The sequence below is a fragment of the Siniperca chuatsi genome, linkage group LG22 (genome assembly GCF_020085105.1).
Source record: "Siniperca chuatsi isolate FFG_IHB_CAS linkage group LG22, ASM2008510v1, whole genome shotgun sequence".
Classification (NCBI taxonomy): Eukaryota; Metazoa; Chordata; class Actinopteri; order Centrarchiformes; family Sinipercidae; genus Siniperca; species Siniperca chuatsi.
Window position 1 is genome coordinate 6696186 of NC_058063.1, and position 21757 is coordinate 6717942.

At 40.9% G+C, this 21757-nt stretch overlaps 1 protein-coding gene across 4 annotated transcripts in view; it reads right to left on the reverse strand.

The window, feature by feature from the left end:
- Positions 1-21757, reverse strand: part of fgf11a (fibroblast growth factor 11a) — a 99525-nt gene that overhangs the window by 8887 nt on the left and 68881 nt on the right. For all 4 annotated transcript variants that reach the window (XM_044184821.1, XM_044184822.1, XM_044184823.1 and 1 more), the window contains one exon: positions 400-598. In XM_044184821.1, the coding sequence (XP_044040756.1) occupies positions 400-598 (199 nt within the window). The remainder of the gene's footprint in view (positions 1-399; positions 599-21757) is intronic.

Below are 21757 nucleotides of genomic sequence, written 5' to 3' on the forward strand. Positions count from 1 at the left end.
TTCAAGGTCAAGATTTAACTTTGATGCTTAAATCAATGCCTGGTTTTATGTAACACAATGATGACTGAACATATAGCAAGTTCTAAACATTTGATGCTGACTTGACTTTCTTGGCAAAAATTCTTTGACATACAGGAAGTGATGTGTTTTATATTTCCAGAATGTTTGGAATAAACAGGGGGGAAAAAAAGAAGTAGCACAGGCAGCATTAGCTACCATGGTTGACCAGGTGAAAAAAAGAGTGGTACTACAATTCATACTTCTTCCAAAGAACATTTAAGGGCAGAGACTTCACTGCACTGGTGGTGACAAAATAAAAGCACTGAGCATCTTGCAGAATAATACACTCACTGGTCCCTGCCTCTGGAACAGCTTGTACAGTATATTAATCTCTAGTACCTTCAATGAGTTTGGGCAGGAAGTGCGCAGCTCCCTTTGTCTTCTTGACACGGTTTCCTTTCATGACCTGTCCATCTCGGTTGATACCAATGTACCACGCCCGACCCGACTGCGTCTGTCTGTACAGGATGGACGAGTAGGTGACGTAGTAGTTCTCAAACACACACTCCTTAAACTTACATTCCGGCGTGAAGTGTTCCTGAAAGACACACACACACACATACACACACACAGAGACAGAAGCACACACATCAGGTCAGCGGAGAAGAATAACACATTTGGAGTGTCTGCCATTTTCTATCTGCTCTATTATTTATATATTTACTCTCCAATTCCACTGGCTCAGCTCGGAACGGGAGGAAATGGGCCCCACATTTCATCGTGACAGGGTTACAGGAGCATCTGTGGCTGCATCGACAGACTGCACACACACACACACACACACACACACACACACGCACACGCACACACATGGACAAACTCATTCCAACATGCGCACGCATCTATTTGCCACATGGACAAAGGGGGTTCCAGAGCTGGGATGCCATAACTCAGCCGGTTCGGTTTACCTGTAACAAACCACAATCAACCAGATCCTTCACCCCCTCCATAGCTTAACGACCCCACTGTCGGCCTTCAGCTCTCTCTCTCACACACACATACACACACACACACACACACAGACACGCATAGCTCTGCATTAGACAATAAGTCAACATCGGGACATCCCCCACCCTCCTCAACCCCCCTCCCTCTCGTTACAGCTCTCACATATTCCCTCTCTCTATCTCATATTCTGCCTCTCCTTCTCCACTTCACCCCCCCATCCCTCCGTCATTTGGTAACCTTGTTGAGGAACAAACCAATTTGCAGGATTGATTTGGAGCCTTGATGTGACGGGTGAGCAGAAAAGGCCTGAATAAGGAGTTTGCGCTCTCTCTATCTCTTTCATTTCTCACTCACCCTTCTCACCCTCTCATCCTTCTGCTCTCCGTCTGCTATCTCTTCTCTCTCTCTCTCTCTCTCTCTCTCTCTCTCTCTCTCTCTCTGCTTGTCTGCCACCTCAGGCGCAGGGCCTTAACGCCTGCCTATATCCATTGTACCGCATATAAGCAAGCTAATTACATTGACTGTATTGCCCATTCTTTAATTACACATCCATTCACTTAGACAGCCATTCATTTCCTCACCCACCCATTAACTTAGCTCTAATAGCACAGAGCGAAATCCAAAGGTCTGGAGTCTCTTGGAAGGTGTAATCAGATTGCTATCATTAACCGTGTTTGCACTGCAGTGTGTTGTGTCTCATCTTCTGTGTGTGTGTGTGGACTGGGGGACCCAGGATTAAAGACTGCTTTGTACAGCCTGAATACCAGCTTACCCCCCCCGACAGACATGCTCAAGTTCATTAATTGATTAATTACGTGAATTTAACTGAATCTAGCCATATGAGTAATGTGTAGGGAGTATTTGTGTGGAAGGAGGTCTTTTCGATTAGCCATTATCATCCTGGGAGCTAGCTACAGAGGAAAGATAGAGGATGGATTTTTACCACCAGGCAAAGTCAGATTTTTGGATTAAAGATACAAATGTGAGTGGCCATTTACACTTTTTCCTAGAAGAGTATATATGGCAAAGGTCAAATTTTTGTGTCCTTTCACAAGATAAAAAAGGTCACATTGGCAGGACCAGTGGTGTAGGTGGAAAGTAACTAAGAACATTTAGAAAACACGCAATTTTGTCAAAGAAATCAAAGAGGCTAAATATTCCATCTGCTTGTATATCTGTTGACAATGACAATATCAAAAACTACTTTCTGTGTTTTAATTTTTTAACCACTTATCTTCCACTGTCAATATATGCTGATACCAAGGAAACACATGTAAAGCATCTCATATTCACAGTCACAAATTAACCCAATAATGTTTCATCACAGCCGCGATTCACATCTTAAACATTGCGCTTTTTTTTTTTGTCGGTTTGTAGCGCCACATTAATATTACCAATGGTTGTGTTTTTGCAACGTCTCTTTACATGAACCTATAAAATCCTATGTCTGTATCTGTGTCTACAGTGTTGACAGCAAATAAACAGAAAGACTTAACACTTCCCCACACAGGAGTTGAGCAGATTTGGTCTCATTAAACTATGGCCACTCAATACAATACAATATTACAACACTTGTTGCCCTCAGAGTGATTATGCGTAATAAGATGGCTGACAATAGCTTGCATCACAATTCAAATCCATGTTTAAATATTACATGCTAGGAGGTCAAATATGACCTGCAGTCAAGTAAACACAATAAGGCAAGCAACAAACATGAGCTAAAATCTGTTCTGTTTTCGGAAAAATCATTAATTCATGATTTCCTCTTGTAAAAACACTGTTAATATTTCATGTAATTTAACTCAGTGTAATGCTTAGCATGGCGCCACACTCACTGAATCCCCCAGCAGGAAAACGAAAGGAAAGACTTACGAGACTTATGATTGCATGAGCACACTCACCTCTGCAAGGCATACAGCGAGTTCATTTGATCAGTTTCTGTTTGTGTTTGCACTGTCAGAAGAATGGCCTAAATGTTCCCAAAACCTTTCATCATTATACTTTATATTATCTGGCATTTGTAAATATTTAAAAAAAACAAACTACTACCGTGTAGGACATTTCAACTATCACTTATCAAAAATGTATTCTAATTAAATCAGTCCTTCTTCACTTTTGTCCTGGCCAGAAGCCAACCACATGTACTTAGTCACAAACACACACTCAGGGTGCCATCAGCAATGTTGCTTTATAGGATAACACACTATTAAGCAGTCATTTATAGAGACACATTATTCACCCAGCAGACACACGGGGGACAGATGCACATCTGTCTGCACAGCGTCAAGTCTGACTAGACTTCAGGGTGATTTCAGTCTGATCATTTCCTCTATAAATTATAAAAACGGAGAAAAGGGCCGACTTCTTTACACCTCTTCACCTCTGACGTCTAACAAGAAGACACTGAAGTAGAGCCTCCCCTAAACAAACACATTGAAAGCTAACTGTCACCTGAGTCCAATAACCCTCATTCCCCTTATCTGAAAGACAAACAAGACTTCAGTATCACTGCTACAGTTCCTCTTGTGTTCAGCAGGGGCTGCTCCAAACACACAGGCAGTCCTGTCCCTGCCCCTGCTGCCGTTGATGCTCCAAAATTAACTTGTCCGCTTGCCACTCCATAATGCTCAGCTCTACCCAAAAGGCCTCTTTTAGCACGCTAAAAACCATTCGAGTCGTACAACAGCCACATATCCACACAAGGATTTCTTTCTGCACTGCTACTCCATGTTGTTTTGTATATTTTAGTGAGTAGAATTTGCTGAAACAACCCATTATGTTGCATTATATGATTATGGATGGAGAGATGAATGCAAACCTAATGCAACAATAATGCAATATATCATTGCCTGGAGTTGAACCTAGGGCCTATTAGCAGCTCCAAAAGCTGTTTTTAACTGACTTTAGAAAGATATTAAGGTCCTCATTTCACAAACTTTCATTTGGCCATGATGCATATCTACAGCTTTTCAGCATATGTGGAGACCACTCAGCAGTGTCACCTCAAAATATTTGCCAGAATAGAAAAAGAAAGAGGAAACAAGAATATGGAGACAGTAAAAAACATGTAGGTGTATGTACATCCACTCATGCGTGTCTGCTGTTGTGACATAGAGACATGACAGATCCCTCTTACATCAGTGGGAGGCCACCCTGGCGCCAGATGACATGCATACACAAACACACACACACACACACAACATCAGCAGTGACGGATGGACCGGTTGCCTCCCTCATCATTCACTCCCACGGACAGAAGAGAGAAAGAGAGGGATGGAGGGAAAGAAAGGGAGCGGCAGCAGCAAAGAGGGGACAAGATGAAACAAGAGAAAGAAGAGGAAAAAAATGAAATGGGAAAAAGACGACATGAGGGCAGAGGCACAGAGGAAGTACAGTAGGAATATTCTCCAGTAATGACACATACACCCTTGTCTCATTTCCATCCGCTGACTAAAGACATTATTCAGTCCCATTCGCAGGCACATGGCTGCCATTAACCATTGAGCTTCCCATGCGCTCAGCTGGGGAACTGATTCTATGTAAGACCTCTGTGGAAAGTCAATAGGCATTAGAAGAAAAAAAAAAACTGGATTAGGCTTTGATTGGACCCGCGACGCAACTGAGCGTGAAGAACTTAAAACGATTTACAAGCTGCGACGGGGTACCCACAGGTTAATCTGCTTTAAGTCGTAGACGCCGCCTCCCAGAGGACAAATGTATTTCACAGGTCGAAAGGGCACATGTATGGGCGGGCCTGTGTGTGTGTGTTTGCTCCCATGTGTGTTTGTACTGTACATGCCTAGAGAAATACACGAGATGCGTTACATTTTTACAGCTTTCAGTAAATGATGTTTGCAGTTACATTCGTCAGCAGCTACAACAGATCAATACTGGCTTTCCTGTCACAGCTGAAACAGCACCGAATGCACACTGGGAGGTCGGATGGCCTCATTCAAGCAAAATGAGCTTTTGTAGGTCAGTGCCAATGTGCGCAATCGATCGGATAGAAAAATATTTAGGCTAATAAGCTTAAAATGAGGCAGAGGTGGAACAATGTCATTGAACTGCAAGTCCAAAGTAAGTCTCATATCATTGTTATTAAGTCCTGAGTCAAGTTAGGAGAGGTAAGTCCATGGTCAAGAAGACCAACAAGTCCCAAGTCATGTCGAAGTGCTAATCTTTGTGTTTTCGAGTCCTAAACAAATCATGATTCAGCCTTCTCCAAATGAAATGCCATTTTACTTTTTTTAAAATAGAGTCGTTAGTTGGTATAGTACATTTACAGAAATGATTAATAATGATGATGATTGTTTGTTTTTGTTTTTTTCTCCTTTATTATTTTTAAATAAACGCAATAACTTTTAAAAGCAAAAGGTGTGGTGTTATTCCTGTGACACAAGCATTTCGGAGCTAAATAATTTGCATGCAGTGGTGGAATGTAACAAAGTACATTTACTCAAGTACTGTCCTTAAGTGCCATATTGGGGTATAAGTATAAGTTTACTAGAGTATTCCCATTTCATGCTACTTTATACTTCTAATCTGCAACATTTTAGAGGGAAATGTTTTACTTTTTACTCCACTTCATTTATTTGTTTGTCATGATGAAGGTCAAAAGGTCAGCCAAGCGACTGTCTGTCAGATCACATCTTCAGCCTGCCTGTCTCTGCCCTGTCCCTCCTGTCTCTTCATTTCACAATCCAATAAAAAAGAAACCGTCGTTAAAATATCCTGCAGGAAAAAAAAAGTTTAAAGGGACGGCTCTGGTTATAAAAATATATTGGATTGATCATGAAGTGAGAGCTGTTTTCTTCCATCCAAAAAGCACTTGCCTTAGTGGGTTTTTTATGGTACTGTAGGCAGAAGTACTTTAAGTTCGTGACACGACACAGGAAGTCATCTTTAATGGCCCCAAAAAGAGATTTGTGTATGATGCAATTATATGTGAAGACTTGTCATCATAACTATACAATGAGAACATCTGAAGATCTGAGATAAGTTGATATCAGTGCCATTTGATGTTATGCTACAGCTGTGAGTGTCATTTAGCGTTAAATCATTGGTTAATAAAGCTATGAGCAAAAAATGTAATCAAAACAATGAAGCAGTGGGGATACAGGATTTTGGCTGAGGATAAACCTAACAGTGAACTAAAGTGGGGTGTTTCTGTCCCTCTATAGTGAATAATGAAATATTTACCTGCAGATGCCACTCCTGTCGGAATGATAAGAATCAGCACTAAAAGCACACAGAGCAAAGTTAGCCTGTTTACCAGCAAAGCTGATTATTATCTGAGCAAATGAGCAGAAAAAAACAACTTTAATTGAGGACAAACAGCTGAGGAAGCATCACAGGAGCTTGCAAAATAATTGTCTAAAGATAGGAGTAATTATCATTTATTAATTTATGCAGAACATGTAGCCCCGCTGGCATTCTCTGTAGTGTTATCATCAGCACTGCTCTTTCAAATTCTTTGTAGAAACCATCACTTAGCATTTAGAAAACTCGGTCTACATAAGAACTTTCATTTCCAAGCCAGCCATTGTATTCTCAGGTGGATAAACTAGCCGGCAAGTGCTAAAAAACACCAACATATACAATCATCAAGTGAAAAACAACCGCTGTCATTCAAAGCAACTTTGTCAAGTAGCACCAGCAAACAGTCTGTTCATTTGAGTTTTAAAAGAAACATTTTTTCTGGTTGACTATAACTGGCAAGCAGTGCTGTTTTTTCACAGATTTTCAAATAGATGCCTCACTCGGGAAAAAGGGATGGAGTCATCTTCACTGTGGCTGTGTGTGAGTCTGCTGTACTACTGTAGGCTGCAAAAATGACAAGAAGGGCGAAGGATTGTAGTTCATATTCAAGTTCATTTAAAAGGCCCCATAAGTGTTTTAGAGACAGACAGTCAGACAGATTTCAGATATGATCAGAACTGATTATATCTGAAACTTATGGCAGTGTTTACAATAATGACAGATGTAAACAAACATTTGACAGCATCAGAAAACAATACCTTAGACTTAGCTGGTATGTGTTATTCTGCATTAAATGACCTATCAATCATTTTGGGAGTGGCAGGCTCTAACCCAGTTTTGGTGGTCACAGGATTCATGCAGTTTTGGTGGTGGGTGACCCCAATGTTTACATTTATATAAGGGATTGTGCCTTTAAGACCATTTTTAGTCAAATTAGCACATAGCAGTTGAGGAGATAATGTTGCTGGATTTAATACAAATTTCAGGTAATTAAATTTCAAGATATATTCTAGAGACACAAATGTCTTGAATCACTCACCTTACTTTGAAATACTGTGTTTTGTGATTTATTCTTGATGAGATCATATGGGCAGAAGTCAGGTAAAATGAACTTACATTCATGAAAGCTTTTACATTTGGTGTTCTGTCATTTCCTGGTAAGAAAAAGAGCTCAAGAAATGTTGGTATGAGATCATTAACTGTTTCCTTCTGGCTCTGCTTTGCTCTCCACCAACTCATGAGGGAAATATCTGGCTCTTTAGCTGCTAATTCCTCCTCTATGTTCACTAGCTAGTCACTCATTTGTCTGTCTGCTATTTGGTGCTGGACAGGTAGTGTACGGCAGGTTTTTAGAGCATTTTCACTGAAACAGCTGCCTGCTGCTTCCGAAAACGATGCTGATGAGAGCGGAACCAAAACATTAAATATGTGGGTCATAAAAGCAAAACAATGAGCTCAAAGACGCTAAATGCTCTGTAGAGCTGAGGGGACCTGCAGCGTTGGATGTTAATTCTTTATGGGTTCCTCACAATGAGGGACCCCTTTCACGTGGAAAGTCATTTGATCCATTGTTAACTTATACAAATATCAATTCTAGCAGCTTTAAAATGCTCAGGGAAAAAAAAGAATTGTTCTAAAGCTGAGCAAACTCCATCTGCTGATGAAGATCATGTGACATGATCGAAAGCTCCAGAACAGCTACCAAATGAACCGGAAGGTGGGATTGTTTTGTCAACTGCTGTTTCCAAGGTCAAGAATCAACTTTGAGCCTCAAGGTGTGCGGAATACAATAGAACTGGATAGTGAGCATGAGCGGTGATAGTGAAACTCAAGCTTCAAATGTCACAGATTTTGTTGCCTTTAAACAAAGATGTTGGTTACGTACTATGTATCTAGGATGAAAAGTTAAACAACAGTGATTCTTGAATCATCCGACAGTCCTCCCGGCTCACTACGAATCAAACAGACCTCACAACAACCTAACCGCTGACTTTAAAGGTCTTTTTTCTCTCGGATTTCCACCTCTTGGCCTCGCAGTGCTCTTGTGAACTCGCTTGAGTGTCTGTGAGTTGCTGACTGACAGAGAAGAGAACAAAGTTTTAAGCAGTTCAGGCAGAGAGGAGTCATCGTCTGCGCCAACATTCTGGCATTTACAGGGATGCCCTGAGGAGCGCTGGAGCTCGACCAGGGCTGATGCGCTCAAAACATTCAGAAAACACACACACAGACACATATACACCAAATGGCAGCTCACACACACACACACACACACACACACACACACGCATAGGCAAGCAACAGAAAAATCATCCAAAAACTTAAATGCAAACACACATATTGATGATAGCCGACTGCACAAAAGGATGAATAAACAAGACACGTGCGTGAAACAACCCTTTGACAAATGAGTGGAGACTTAAATCAGACACACACACACACACACACAGTAATGAGAACAGCTGGAGAGGGTGCAGGCGGGTGCACAAGGGGAAAGCAGCAGAGAGGGAGGGAGGGATGTCCTCTGCTTCTCACCTTGACTGCCAGACCCTCGCTGTGCGTTTGGGGATTTTCCAAAGGGAACCAGAGATAACCTTCCTTACCTCTACACAGCATTTTCATCTCTCCTTCTCTACTCCTCTCTTGTCTTCCCTTCCCTTCCTCTCTCTCTAGCTCTCTTTTTTCTTATCCTCTCCATCTTCCACCATCCCTCACATTTTTTCCCAATTCCTTCCTCAAGGCCACATGTGTCTGCACGCTTTTGCTGCTACATCAGAGGAGGAAGGTGTGTTTTTGTGTGTGCGCGTGTGTGTGTGTGTGTGTGTGTGTGTGTGTGTCAAAGGGGGGTCGATCAGAGTGCGAGAAAGGAAGGAGAGCTGAGGAAAGGAAACAAGAGTGCTGATTCAAAGAAAAAGAGACAAGCGGTTTCTGATTCGATGGACGGGTGAGGAAGGTCAGAGGACAGGAGTTGGAGGCAAGACGAGATGTGAGTGTGTGGGGGAGTGTGTGTGTGTGTGTGTGTGTGTGTGTGTGTGTGTGTGTGTGCAGGCAGCTCGGTCCTCTCAGGTCATACTGGAAAAAGACTGTGTTGAAAGCTTTGTTGAGGGAACAGACTAATTGCCAGTTTACCACCTGTCAGGTGTGTCTGTGTGTGTGTATGAGGGGACACTAATGTGTGACTGTGGTGGTGAGGAGTTGTGGGGGCCAAGGAGTACTTTTATATACTACATGCTTATACTGTATACACTTATATACTATCATATGTGGCTGTACCTGCGTCGTCCATAAACAAATTAAAGTCATGGTACTGTATTACGTGTTTTTCTTACTGCATTTGAATATTGTCCACTGTACAGCGGGTTATGACTTTGAATATTAAATGTCTTTTCCATTTTCATTATAATGTGGTCATAGAACACCCATATAAGTATGGAAATTGGATTATTGCATTTTAATTTTTATTCAAATTCCACATACACATGTGGAAAATTATATTGCTATTATAGATTTACATTTTAATTTTCAAGTTTACATTATCCTCATCCTAAAACATGAAGAATATGAAGAATATGAAGCAGGTAAAACAAGATGCAGAGTAGGACTATATAGACTGGAGAGGGTGAAGCCTGCGTGAAAATTGGTGGCAGTAACGCACTAAGAAATGCAACAATCCACCAGCAAAAGGCAGGGAAGAAGACAAAATATTGAAAAAGTGTCATGAGGAAGAAAATGCATGAGCTTAGGCATCAAGTATACATGCAATGCATTTTGGTGAGAAACACTGAATATAAGGATGACTGTGTTATGACAAAATAATCGTGTTCTTAAAATATCTTGAATCTTAAAAACATTGTGATTTTGGCAAACTACTATTTACAAGGACTGAGCTGCGGCGCTCTCCAAGGTGCTGATCCAGCTGCAGTTAGGGAGCTATCCTGGTTGCTCTCTCTCTCTCTCTCCCCCCTGCCCACATCAGTGGGAGACAGCTGACACCTGGAACTTTCGGCCAATACCTTACCATGTCATACTGTATCATTAACTTCACCTGTTTCCTAAGATATATATATATACTGTATAAAATGAAGGTGGTGGGCGAAAAGAGACTCTGCATGCAACATGAACACGTGGTCACCAAAAATCAAACAGACTTCAATTCATGTAATTATTGAAGTCTGTTTGATTTGTTTTGATTCATGTAATTATTTAACGTCAGTCTCTACTTTGGATATTGCCAGTTGCCTATCAGTAAACAAAGAACATGACTTAGGTGCGTCTGTTCTCATAAGTTAACAGGGAAGTTAATGAGAACATTCCTTAAAAAAAACTTCTCCGAGTATAACCTCATCCCTGCATGAATCCTGTGACCTACTCTTCACAATAGCTCTGCAGGAAAACCGGGGCATAATATCTTGAAGAGACCTTCCCCATATGCATACACTCTCCCTCTCACACACACACACTCTCTGCCAGTCTCCACAGAAAAAGGAACTGCTCGCTGTTATAGAACGTAGAGATGATGGATGTGGTAACTCTATATCACCAAAGACCATCCATTCCAAATAACTGGTTTTGTCAGACATAGCAGCAAAATTCCACAGCATGAAATTTATATAGAACAACTCCACTCATAGGCAATAATTTACAGTAAAAAGCTTGTTTACTTGAATTTACCCATTTATGCTTGAAATACTGTAAATCATCATATAAAATGTACCTACACATACAACTCTATAAATAACCCTGTCTTGTGTGCACGTGACCCTGTGTGTGTGTTCATGGACTGATCAGAATGCGGAATGGGGCTCTTCCCTGTCAGCTCACTGGGACAGTCGTAACTCTTGTCAAAAAGCAGCAAGGCTATTGTGTTAGCTGCGGCATATTAAGGTGGATATGAAATCCTGTCTCATGTCACCGCCTCCTCCCCTTCCTCATCTTTCATGATGCCCCACATTTTCCTTTACCCATTGCCCTGCCTTTCCTTCCTCATCTCTTCCTCATATCTCCCTTCCCTTGTTACCCTGGTCCTGCCCTCCCTCGTTCCCTCCACTCTGAGGTTGGTCATGTGAGCAGAGGTGTTCCCTATTTAGCGGCCGGTGCCTCTGTGCATCTCTAAAGGAGTCCCCAGTGGAGACCTTAGGAGAGGCCACAAACAGTGCAGAGAACAGGCAGGGAGGGGAGGGAGAAAGACTGCACAACAAGCAAATTGGAGGTATGGGAGAACCGGTAAGGGAGATAAATGGAAGTGGAAGGCAATCAGGGAATGAATAAGCATGGAGGTATAGTAGAGCGATCAGGGGTAAAGTCCATTTACACTAGAAAGTTGTGAAATATTTGGTTCTAGAAGCTTGTCGTAGAAAAGGTTTCAGTCATAGTCATCTGGACACTGTTTTCAGAATCAATACGTTTCTGCTCCCATCCGGAAGTCATTCTAAATTGGGAATGACTTCCAAAACGTCTTGATTCTGAAAACAGTGTCCAGATGACTACGACTGAAACCTTTTCTACGATAGAACACTCCTGGATGAATGAGAGACTACACCGTCTTCTAGAAGCTTACTGTCATAGTGACTACTTGCAGAAGTAGTTAACTACTGTAGGTGGCAACCTAACTGCTATAGCCAGCCGGTACATGCTAGCACTATTCAGTAAACATGGCTTCCTTGGCTTCTTTCTATTTTCTGTGTACTTTCTGTGTACTCCCCCTGGCACTTTGTTCTCGGGATCGTACGAGTTTTATTGCAGAGGGGAAAAAGATGTCCAAGCTAACAAGTTTGCTAACTGTTAGCAAGCTTGTTGGGACAATAAGTTCACACAGTTTATTCAAAATATGTATTTGTACTTTATATTTATACCTCCTGTCTCATAACTGTATGCAGTATGCAAAAACCTTTCCTCTTTTAAAGAAGCAGTTCATACTCAGACAGAGGAGACATCTAACTTTAAAATTGCACTTTGCAACCATTTGAATACAATGCCCGCGAAACGGCGTCTTATTTAAACCCAAAACATGATATTTCCCTAAACCTAACCAAGTCTAGCCATGTTTGTGCCTAAACCTAACCAAACCCTAACCATAGCGTTGTCACATCATAAAAGGGATTTATTTTTCAACAGTGATTTGTAATGGTTTTGCTTGCATGTAATGCAAGTAATAAAAGCTCATTCTATTGTACTCATTTTAAACCTCTCTGGACAACAGTGTGCATTAAATATGGAAAATTGTTACATCTTATACAGTGGTGTGAAAAAGTGTTTGCCCCCTTCCTGATTTCTTATTTTTTTGCATGTTTGTCACACTTAAATGTTTCAGATGATCAAATAAATTTTAATATTAGTCAAAAGACAAAATGCTGGTCCGGCCATCTGTTCGTAACCTCAAGCTGAAGCGAACTTGGGTTCTGCAGCAGGACAATGATCCAAAACACACCAGCAAGTCCACCTCTGAATGGCTGAAGAACAAAATGAAGACTTTGGAGTGGCCTAGTCAAAGTCCCGACCTGAATCCTATTGAGATGCTGTGGCATGACTTTAAAAAGGCAGTTCATGCTCGAAAACCCTCCAACGTGGCTGAATTACAACAATTCTGCAAAGTTGAGTGGGCCAAAATTCCTCCACAGCGCTGTAAAAGACTCATTGCAAGTTATCGCAAATGCTTGATTACAGTTGTTGCTGCTAAGGGTGGCCCAACCAGTTATTAGGTTTAGGGGGCAATCACTTTTTCACACAGGGCCATGTAGGTTTGGATTTAGTTTTCCCTTAATAATAACAACCTTCATTAAAAAACTGAGTTTACTTGTGTTATCTTTGACTAATATTTAAATTTGTTTGATGATCTGAAACATTTAAGTGCGACAAACATGCAAAAAAAAAAGAAATCAGGAACGGGGCAAACACTTTTTCACACCACTGTATATTAAAAATGTTTCCTCAGGCTTCCCAACATGCTATCGATACACATGCTGTAGCTATGTTTGTCTCCCCTGAAATTGTATTTGAAAAGGTTTTTTTTATTTCTGCCTCCTTTCCTCCCCACCAATGATTCTCAGTACTGGGTCACAAATGGAGCTGTGTTTGTTCATCCTCTGAGTGTAGATCCACAATGTCATCCGGCAGAGTAAAGTTTTACTTTGCCAAACTTTCCCCTGTTAACTGCGGAGAGTCTGGCCAGAACTGGTCCTGGGTATCAGAGTCCGGCCCAATTATGTCTGCCTGCCTCTGTCAGATTGTTTATACCTGGCTGCACATGTGTGTTTGTGGGGATGTGGAGGGTGGCTAAATTGCACAGGGGAGTGTATGTGTGTATACAGGTTCATTTTTTGCTGTGTGTGTGTGCCTTTTACAACATCTCAAAACGCCACGCCAACAACCCCCGTTCCCACCATCCACACATCACTCCTCCCTCTCTCTCCACTGCCATTTCTCTACCCGGGAGGCTTTTCCAGAGCACACGGCTAATAAAGTGGGCCAGGTCCACGGCTGAGCACTATTTTTATCAGAAAGCAATTTTCAGGAGGTGCCCACAGGAAAGCGGGTCCCAGCGCCTCAGACAATGCAGCCATGACAAGGAGTTTCCCTCCGCCATTAACCTCTGCTGAGCTACTCCCGAATGCCTCGCTGCTTCAGGAACAATGCACAGCCACCACATAGACCTGGTCCTTGTCCCTGTATTGATATCAAGACCTCCAAAAACCACTGATAGTGCCTAAATTCCTGGAGACGAAATGGATACATGACTAGTGACCACAAATGATTGTTATTGACGTTTTAGTGCTTTCTCAGTATGTATGATTTCAGATTTGCAGGGCGTTAGACATGATGGAAAGAGGCAGTGGGTGGGGAATGAATGACAGTGAATAAAGGTACTGCAGAGGTAAAGGCGACGGAGGGAATGATGAAGAGGAGGTGTGTATTGTTGGGGATGTGTAAAGACAGATGGATACACATAGCCCATCTGGCCTCTCTCTTTATACAGCTGGACTATCTAGCACTGCATTGAAAAAGTTTCTGTTCGTGCATCACCACAGAGTCAGGCTTCAGTTATTACTGATTATTATTATCACTGAAACAAACTGCAGTGCTTAAGTGTATAGATGTAGGTCGCTCAAGGATAAGTGTTTTTGCTCAGTATTTCCTCTCTTACACTACAGCTGACACTGTTCTAGGTCAAATTTCTTGCCTCGTGTCACATGGAAGGGGTAGAAAAAAATAGCATGAACAAAATCAAGAAATCCAGTGCAACACTGCCACAAACTATGGCCTTAAATTTGAACAGTCTAAAACATTTTTAATAGATACAATTAATGTGTACATACTCGCGCCAGCCACGCTCTCTTCCGAGCGGGAGTTGACATTGCTCTCCGACACTGTAGTGGGCACTGTGTGGACCAATCTACAGCAGCACACGGGAAGGCCACTGAGGAAGAAAAAAGCAGGCAAAGCCGTACATGCCATTTTTTTTGTTCAAACTTTTACAGTGACTGTTTGTCGCCATTGTACAGCATGTGTGTTGTTTTCTACTTGCTTCCTTGTTCTTTTTATCTCTATAAATATGTTGGTTATCTGATTATCAGAGTGTTTTTGAAGGAGACAGAAGAGAAACTGACCCTTAAGCATTTCCATGTTATGCTACTTTAAATGCCTACTCCAATACATGTCAGTGGCAAATCATGTACTTTTAATATATATATAAAAAATATATATATATATATATATATATATAGTATATATACGTATATATAGAAGGGGTCATTCTGCACAATTAGTATTTTTACGTTGTGCTGCTAACACTTACAGTGAGTACAATTTTGAATGCCAGACTTCTACCATTTTTTTGGCCACTTGGGAGCAGGGCAACAAGCTGTAAATACAACATTGACGTTTTACCACCTTACAATGTTGATATGGCAAACGTGTTAGCAAACAGTGGCTTTTTTACATATCCATCAGACACAGAGACATGTTTCTGGCCTTACGATGAATTTTATTACATTATTTATTCACTCTCCTTTTAGCTCTGTTTTGCTCTCCACCAACTCCTGAGGGTAATATCTGGCTTTTTAGTAGCGAAATACTCCACTGGTGATAATTAATTTTATTTGGATCCATAAAAAAAAATTGGAAAAATGTATTACTGCACTTTTCAAGTTAACATTTAATGCAGGCTTTACCTGGTAATGGAGTATTTTTACATTGTGGTATTTTTAGAATGTACTAAAAGATCGGAATAATCTGTCCACCACTCACTGTATAGTTCACATTTCCACGTCTCCCCTGTATCTAACATTTCCAATCAGTGTGTGAGTCATATTTTTGGACCAGTGCTGCATCCCAAATCCCAAAGCATGCCACCTATATTATGCCCTCACAATTAACATTCAACTGGGACAGCTATCACTATTTTGGCACCATGACAGCTTTGCTGAGCCAGCGTTAAAATGGAAGACATCAACTAACATAGATCAACAACATTGGTATGTGGGGAGATGCTTCATTTCAGTCAAAATATGAAGGAACATACTGCTACAGAAATGTATTTAAAACAAGCAGAAATGTTTTAGTACCTCTACACGTCTTTTCTACATTAGTGTCCATTCATATTAGATTAAGAAATGGATTAAGTTCTAGAATAGATACGAACAGACATTTTTTTTAAAAACAGATTTTTCTGAACATACATTCTGTATATAAACAGGTTTGCAGTGAAAGAATAAAAATGTGAGAGGGAACGGTTTCAGGGTGAGGACGCAGAGGACAAAGGGAGAGAGGGGAAAGGAGAACTGAGAGGTAGAGGACAGAGCTAGGACAAGAACAGCAGATAAGGGACACATGAAGACGGCGATATATACTCTGTGTAGAAGAGGTTCACGGGTTGACAAAAAGCATGGGAGGAAGAAAGTAGTGAAGGGTGGAGAGGAAAGAAAAAGACTAACCACAAGAGAGGCCAACAGACACAAATGGCTGGACTGGGAGCGAGACAGACTGACAGGCGAGTAAAAGCTGTACAAGTGAGACGGGGGGCAGCGGGTGGGGGGAAGAAAGATGAGCATGGTGGCGGTTGTTGCTCCCGGCGGAGATGTTATGTTCGCTTTGAGTCTGGGCCTGTCAGGCCATCCGTCTCTTCCTCTCTCCCTCCCAGCATCCATTGCTGCTCCTCTCTCCTTCTCTGTTTTTACCTTCCTCCTCTCAAGACAACGACAACAATCAGCCCTGTTTGTTATGACTTGTGTTAAGATCCAGCATGTCCTGCCAATCAAATTGCCCTGCCACCCCCATATCCTCAAGGAGTCTGAGGAGCCCTGGCCTTGAATACAGAATCGTGTGTGTGTGTTGTATGGATACACACAAGGAAACTTTGCATTGCATGCGTGAGAAGGTCAAAAATGTTTCGTCTGTTCATTTATTTTTTTAAAAAGAAAAAAGAACCAGCTTTTCATCCCCGTTTTAGGCTCATATTTTAAGCTTAGGTGTCAGCAGATGTTTCGTTTTAAACCAAACTCCATTTCCATCCTGCACATTTTAATGTAAATGCAGAAAAACTGATGCTTTGCAGTGACTCACTCCTCTGTTCTCCTTCTCACCTCTATTATCATCTCGTTTTATCCTCCTGAAACAAGAGGCTCATGTCAGGACAAAAGGACATACGCTCCATTATTTAGCCTGTCACTCCCACTCCCTTTTTATTGATCTTGTGCGCAAAAACTCACAAATTCACAAAGAGATTGAGGCGTTAGAAGTGTGTTACTTTTGTTAACAGTAGATCACTTTGTGGTAACGTATACATTTAGCCTTTTCCTTCTCCATCCATCCTGAGGGCTAAAAGAAGCACCAATGTGATCCTTAAATATCAGGGCTAAACTGGAATGTCTGGCTGCCTACTTCTTCACTTGGTGAATCATCACTCACGAGAGAAATAATGTTCATCCCCCTTCAGTAAAGTAATTCCAGTTTATTTTTTCCCTTGTCCTGGCAGGAGATGTGTTAAATGTGTCTGGAGGTTTAAGTGTGTCGTCTGGTTAAACTCAGCCAAAGACAGGAGTTGGGGATTTACCGTACTTGTATGTGATCAATAATTCATGCTGTGTGTTTGCAGGGGAAACACCACTGTGCAAACTAAAATAATCAAACGTCATGTTAAGTAGATATTTATTGTGTATTTAAGTCTAACTGAAATTTGAATTCTCCTCATTTTTTGTTTAAAGAAATATACATTATAATGATACAGCAGCTATTGTGTATTTTCTTTCATTTTTCAAAAGAGGAAGAGTATTTTGGACATATTGGAACATCCTCTGAGCTTCAAGCCTCTGGATGGGTGCTTCCCATGGCAGTAGTTGACTGACCTCTGAGAGCCGGCATTGCTAGAAGACGTGCCTTCAACTTCTTCATGTTGTACTGTGACATTGTAGCCTACAACTGGTGATACAAGGCCACATAGCATCAGCTATCAACTGTTAGCGATTTAAGCCATCTGTCCCTTACATCATTCAATATTACGTAGGCCGAACATGCTGTCATGTTTGTATTCCACCAGTCACCCCAGCTTGCGGTCACACTGATAGCCACTAGACATTACTGTTGATGTTATTTCATCTCCTGCTGAGGGCTATTGTTAAGCTCCTACACTCAGGGTTGTGTTCATCAGACATTATACAAAGGAGTGGGGTCTAGTTTCAGTTAGCTGTCTATATTTCATGGATACAGTGTGTTGATGGCCAATGAGCAGACCCTCACATTCACAGCAATGGTTAGTCCTATGACCTCACATTACCCCGTGGTTCAATCACGACAGAGTAACGTAGGGAGTGCTAAACTTACGCATTAGCAACCGCTAACAACGTGGGTCCCCAGCTGGTTAACTGCCTGTGTGGCAGTTAAAATTGAAGTTATATTACTGCAGAAAAATAAATAAAACTTCAATTTCTTCGTTTTGGTAATTTTGACCAAATAAAAACACAAATAAAAAACACCAAGGATATACTGTATATATTCTGGGCAGTTTGACTTTAAAATGTGTGTTTATAACCACCATTGGGACCCCATGAGGGCCTAAAAACTAAATTTATTATAGTGGACCCTGGTTCAAAACCTTGCTGTGTCATTGAGGACACAGGACTAGGACTGCTGTTCTGTAGCTCTCCCTGACCTTTGACCTCCCTGTGGAGAAGACAGGGAAAAGAAAATTTCTCTATGGGCATCAGTGACCTTGACCAAAAAATCTCATGGGATATTGTCATCCTCTAATCACTTATTTTCTTCCATGAGGCCATGTTTACCGGCTAATTTCTCATATATCATACAAGATTAAACAACAAAAGAAAAGCGGAATACTTGATCAAGCAAATTTCATCTATACATCTATTCATCTTACAATACTGTAAGTATTGTGTTTCAGGCGGTCTAATTAGCTTGCAAGATAAACTGAGGTCACCACAAATATTTGAAATATTTATAAAAGGTGACATTGTTAAATTAGAATAGGTGATTAGATGAAATTTCAGTGATCCTCATGGTGAAAATGAGCTGTGGCAGCAAAGGAGTAGTGAATATAAATTAGAATAGAACCAACACAAAGACCATACAAGAAGAAAACTACATCAAAGGAGCTTAAAATGAGAATGATGCAACTGATACATAAAGATAAATGATGGGGCTTAAGAGGGCCAAGCTGGAAAACTACTTTTCTCTTTTCTCTGAGCCATTACTGGCAAATGTACAGCTGGGAGGAGGTACTTCATTTTCAAATCCTTTAAATAAGTGTTGTAATTATCTGCTTGTGTATGTGTGGTTGCAGAAGGGAATGCGTCTGCCACAGAGGCCCATGAAAGATTAATGCTGAGTAGCCACTGGAACACTGCCGCAGCCGAGATGAGCCTTTGTTATTGCTACGAAAAGGTAAAAGGAAACACCTCTCCAGCTTGGTTACATGTTTTTTTTTCTAATGTTGCTGGAGAATACGCCTTGATTTGAGCTCGAGAAAACAAATCATGAGGTTGTAACTGTCAGCCTTGTCTCCTAGAAATTACGTTCATACTACTACTTTGCAACAGCAAATACATTTTGCAGGAAGACCACCTGTATTACACTTTTAATCAATATAACCAGGAAACATAGTTAATTAAAGCTTTTGGCATAGTGAAAGTATTTGCAAATCATTAAAAAAAATTACAATATATTTTATTTGTTTTCCTACAATAACCACCTTTCAATACAATATCCACTTGTAGCAGCTAAAGCATGATTGAGCTTTTATTGAACTTTTTCATGGTCATGTTTAAGCACTCAGTTAAGGTTAGGGAAATATCATCACCTGGGTTGAATATTGACATTGAGTCAGTAGTTTTCCTTTTAGCTTTTAGTTTTACTTTCCACCAAATGCTGAAAGAAACATCTGACTCTTTAGCTGCTAAATGCTTCACTGTGTTCACTAGCTAGCTGCTAACTTTGTCTGTCTGCTGTTTGGTGCTGGGCCGGTAGCGTACAGTGGGCATATTTAGAGCTTTTTTGCTGAAAACAGCTGCCTGCTGCATCTGGAAACAAGGCTGATGGGAGCAGTGAGAGTGAACTAAAGCAGTAAAACTGTGGGCCTTAAAACCAAAACAACGTGCTGAAAGACGCTGAAGCACTTAAGGTGTTCATTTTCTGTGCGTTTGTCACTACAAGCGACCTTTTTGCACATACACATAGTCATTTGATCTATTGTTGATTTGAAACTATTGATTATAGCAGCTTTAAAGGAAAATAGCAGCACCTTTTAGCATTATAGCCCGTTCACCACAATCAGTTTGCAATGTGTGGGTGGCCGACCCTTATTTTGTCACATTTTTGCCACCCTTACCTTTCTTTCTCTCCTCTCCCTGCAATGCGGACCACAGACCACCCACAAACTAACAACCATTATCTCAAACATCTCCCTCATTATAAATCTTTAAAGAAAGCACACATAAGAAATGAAACAACAGCAGTTTCTCCTTCTCCCACAGTCCCACAGTGCAGTTTCCACTACAGTAAGCAAAAGGAAATTTGTACCCATTACCTAAAATGGGACATGTACCAAAATATTTTCTGCAATTTCTACATGTTCATGTAAAATTTTACATCGAGGTTATTTCTTTGACTGCTTGTTAAAATTTCCCTTACCCTTCAGGGGATGACACGGGGGGCCTTGTTCCCTGCACATGCTAACGGTTGCATAACAGGATGTGCACTGCCTCTCTCCGGACCCTGAGGGCAACAAGAGCAAAACTTGCCTTCCTCCTCTATTTCTGTTCTCCGTCTTCTTCTCTATCTCTCTGGTGCTAACATTTGCACAGAACAATAGCAGAGCAGGTAGTTTAAGGTGAAAGGGGAAACATTCCTCCTCCTCTCCTTTGTCCTCCCTCCTTTCTCGTCTCAGAGGGATTTTCTCGAGCATTTTTCTGCTTCCTCTCTCTCTCTCTCTCTTTCCATGTGGTTCTTTCCCTTAGTGAAAATGGGTCACCTTTCTTCTGTCAGGAGAATGCTTGGGTAAGTATAACCTCTATATCTGTGTGAGTATGTGCATGGCAGGTTTTTACTGTCTAGGGGGGTTCCAAGCCCTGGAAAAGTCATGTGCAAGGACCATTTTCTGGGGCTTATTAGGGGGAAAAGTTTAGTTTTTTGGGTTGGCGTTAGGGCGTAGGGTTAGAATTAGGTTAAAATATCGATTGGGGCTACTTTTGACATTTCGGCAAGTTGCAGTAACAGTTAAAACTACACTACTCAAGACTTATGTAATAAAAAGACTTTTATCACAATGACTTTGCCCTTGCCACCTCCGTTGCAGAGAATGGAGAAACATGACTGGTATAACATTGTTTATCAGGGCAAGTAGGCTTGCCGAAAGCTTTCCAAATAAAATAAAATTTCACACGAATCATTTCAAACGCTTGTCTTTGATTATAAACGAAATGAAACTCCGACCATACCACTACCTTTAGCACTATCCTTAGTCCCACCAACCAAAGATTTGTAGTTGCACTATATTACTCTTTTTACACTGATATTGCATATACTGCACATATTTTCTGTGTGTACACATACATGTGTGTATATATATAGAGTATATGTATGTATGTAACATCTTCCTTGTATAATGTATATAATATATTTGAATATTTGTTTATACATGTTCTGTGTGTGTGGCATGGAGGGGGCTACAATTTCATTCCATTGTGCAAACCTGTATGACAATGAAGTTGAACCTTGATGAAGTAGATGATTAATAAGGAAGTAGTGTCATGCTATATGTGTGAGAATATGTAATAAATGTTTGTTATTACTACAGATGAATATGTAGCATTAGTTTGCTAGTTGGGTAACCAAACAATTAACTTGGTTAGCCTGTAAGCTAATCCAGTGAGCCAATTTCTGTGTTTACTTTAGTTTAGACTCTGAGACAAGCTTTTGAAAAGATAAAATTGAAGTTTATTTGGAAAGCTTTAGAAGGCTTGCACCATTTCCCTGATATACTGTATGT